The following is a 2,528-nucleotide window of genomic DNA, read 5'->3' on the forward strand; positions in this document are numbered from 1 at the left end:
CCCCCGCCCAGGTCCCCCCATCTCTCAGTCACCTTCAGGGAAGATTCCCAGTTGCTCAGCTCCAGGAAACATTCACCGATCATCCGGTGGGCCATCGCACAGCCGAGAACATCGTTCCTCTCCTCCAGCACATGCAGCGCCTCCTCATGTTCCCGAATTGCTGCCTCAAACTGCCCTGTCGGAGATGGAGGGAGAGAGAGAGAGAGAGAGAGAGGGAGGGAGGGAGAGAGGGAGACGAAGGGGGAAGTGAGCATGAGGGAGGGAGACGAAGGGGGAAGTGAGCATGAGGGAGGGAGAGTGATGGAGAGTGAGGGAGGGAGAATGAGGGAGGGAGAATGAGGGAGGGAGAATGAGGGAGGGACAGCGAGGGAGGGTGGGAGAGAGAGGGAGAGAGACATCAACAAGACAGACGACCAAAAAATGAAGCCAGAGGGATCCAACACAATGCGATTCTGTGGACTCCGCAGGATACACAAGCCAGGGGTCCCCCTCAGACCCACTGCCTTACTACCAGGCACGCCAACAAATAGACTGGCCAAAGAACTACAACAGAAACGGAAATACTTAGTGGACAACAGAACACATTCCATCCGCTCCTCCCAAGAATTCCTCAACACCATCAAGGACACCAGGATAGAACAGGACGAGATCATGATATCCTTCGAGGTATCAGCATTATTTACATCCGTAAACATCAACCCAGCCAAAGAGACAACTGCCACCCTGCTGGACGAAAAGAAAGGCAGAAACCCCATGACACCAACAGCATCAACAAGGACGGCACCATGAAACTGCTGGATCTGTGCCTCACAGCCCGCTTCACCTTCAACAGCCGTATATTTAAACAAATCAACAGAACACCACTGAGATCCCCAATGTCAGGACTGATAGCAGAAGCAGTAATGTAAAGATCAGAATGGACAGCGCTCCCCAGTGTCCAGCCCAAACCCTGGGTCCGCTGTGTAGATGACACCTTCGTGATTATCAAACGCACAAAACTGGCAGAAACCCACTGAGACAAAAACCACATCCTCACCAGGATAAAATTCACAAAAGAAGACAACAATAACCAACTGCCCTTCCTGGACATAATGGTAGAACATTAGAACAACGGGGAACTCCAGACTAGCGAATACAGAAAGCCCACACATTCGGACCAGATGCTCAATTACTCCAGTAACCACCCCAACACCCATAAACAGAGCTGCATCAGGACATTATTTAAACGAGGCACTGCACACTGCAGCAACCTGGAATTGTGCTGAGCAGAACAGGAGCACTTACATGGAGTTTTTAAAAGGAATGGATACCCAAAAAGCACAATCCGCCATTACCTCCGCAACAGACCACAACAGGAAGACACAACATGGCCAGACACACTGATTATCCTACCGTACATCAGGGCCATATCGGAGATGACCACTACTCAGACCCCTAGGCATCAGGGTAGGTCACAAACCGACAATCACCCTGCGGCAGCTACTGACGAACATAAAGGATCCCATACCCACAACCAATAAAACTAATGTAATATACAAAATACCAGGCAAGGTCTGTGAGAAACATTACATAGGCCAAACTGGAAGAAAACTGACAATAAGTAAACACGAACACCAACCAGCCACCAAGAGATACGACCAATTCTCACCGGTCTCACTACACACGGACAAAGAAGGACACAAATTCAACTGGGACAGCACATCCATAATAGCACAGGCCAAACAGAGACACGCTGGGAATTCCTGGAGGCCTGGCATTCCAACCGGAACTCCATCAACAAACACATTAAAGTGGACCCTGTGTACAAACCACTGAAAAACAGAAACGGAAGTGATGCCAACCAGCCCAGCAAACCGAGGCATAGAAATAACAAGCGGGACAGAACACCAACTTCACTGGAGACGCACTGATGGTGTTACCGAGCAGGATGGTGAAACATCTATAACCAAACACACCGGCACGGCGAGCAAGTCTACAACCTCAAAATGGCATCAATCCTGTGATTCTCCTCAGGGACTTATTCGATCATTACAAGAAGAAGAAATGTAACTGTTGTGTTCAATGCGCAGGAACAGATTTTGTTTGATGGAGTGTTGCAAGGATTCTGAGTTTCACAATCCAGAGTACCATGCCTGTTATACTGAGCCAAATGAGAACAGCATCCAATGACTATTAACATTGGGCTCAGTGTGTTAATGTAATTACCATGTATTTTCCAGCAGGTGATTTACACCTTCGGGAACTGTGATCGACATAAAAATAACGTACAGTCAGAAGTTACATTTGATCAGAGGGTTTTGTTAAAACTGGGTTTGTAGCTGATTGATTTTACACCTATATATGTGGGAATGTAACATTCCCATATTTATTTCAGTTGTTACAACAACCCTCAGCACTGACCCTCCGACAGTGCCCACTCCCTCAGCACTGACCCTCCGACAGTGCCCACTCCCTCAGTACTGACCCTCCGACAGTGCGGCACTCCCTCAGCACTGACCTCCGACAGTGCGGCACTCCCTCAGCACTGA

General features: G+C 48.8%; 1 protein-coding gene across 1 annotated transcript in view; it reads right to left on the reverse strand.

Annotated features, from left to right (window-relative positions):
- Positions 1-279, reverse strand: part of LOC125482161 (tonsoku-like protein) — a 4,139-nt gene extending 3,860 nt beyond the window's left edge. The window contains exon 1 of the mRNA XM_048594159.1: positions 33-279. Within this exon, the coding sequence (XP_048450116.1) occupies positions 33-254 (222 nt within the window). The 5' untranslated portion in view covers positions 255-279. The remainder of the gene's footprint in view (positions 1-32) is intronic.
- Positions 280-2,528: the final 2,249 nt, after the last annotated feature.

This window comes from Rhincodon typus, unplaced genomic scaffold, assembly GCF_021869965.1.
Source record: "Rhincodon typus isolate 14 unplaced genomic scaffold, sRhiTyp1.1 hic_rhity00006515, whole genome shotgun sequence".
NCBI classification, from domain to species: domain Eukaryota; kingdom Metazoa; phylum Chordata; class Chondrichthyes; order Orectolobiformes; family Rhincodontidae; genus Rhincodon; species Rhincodon typus.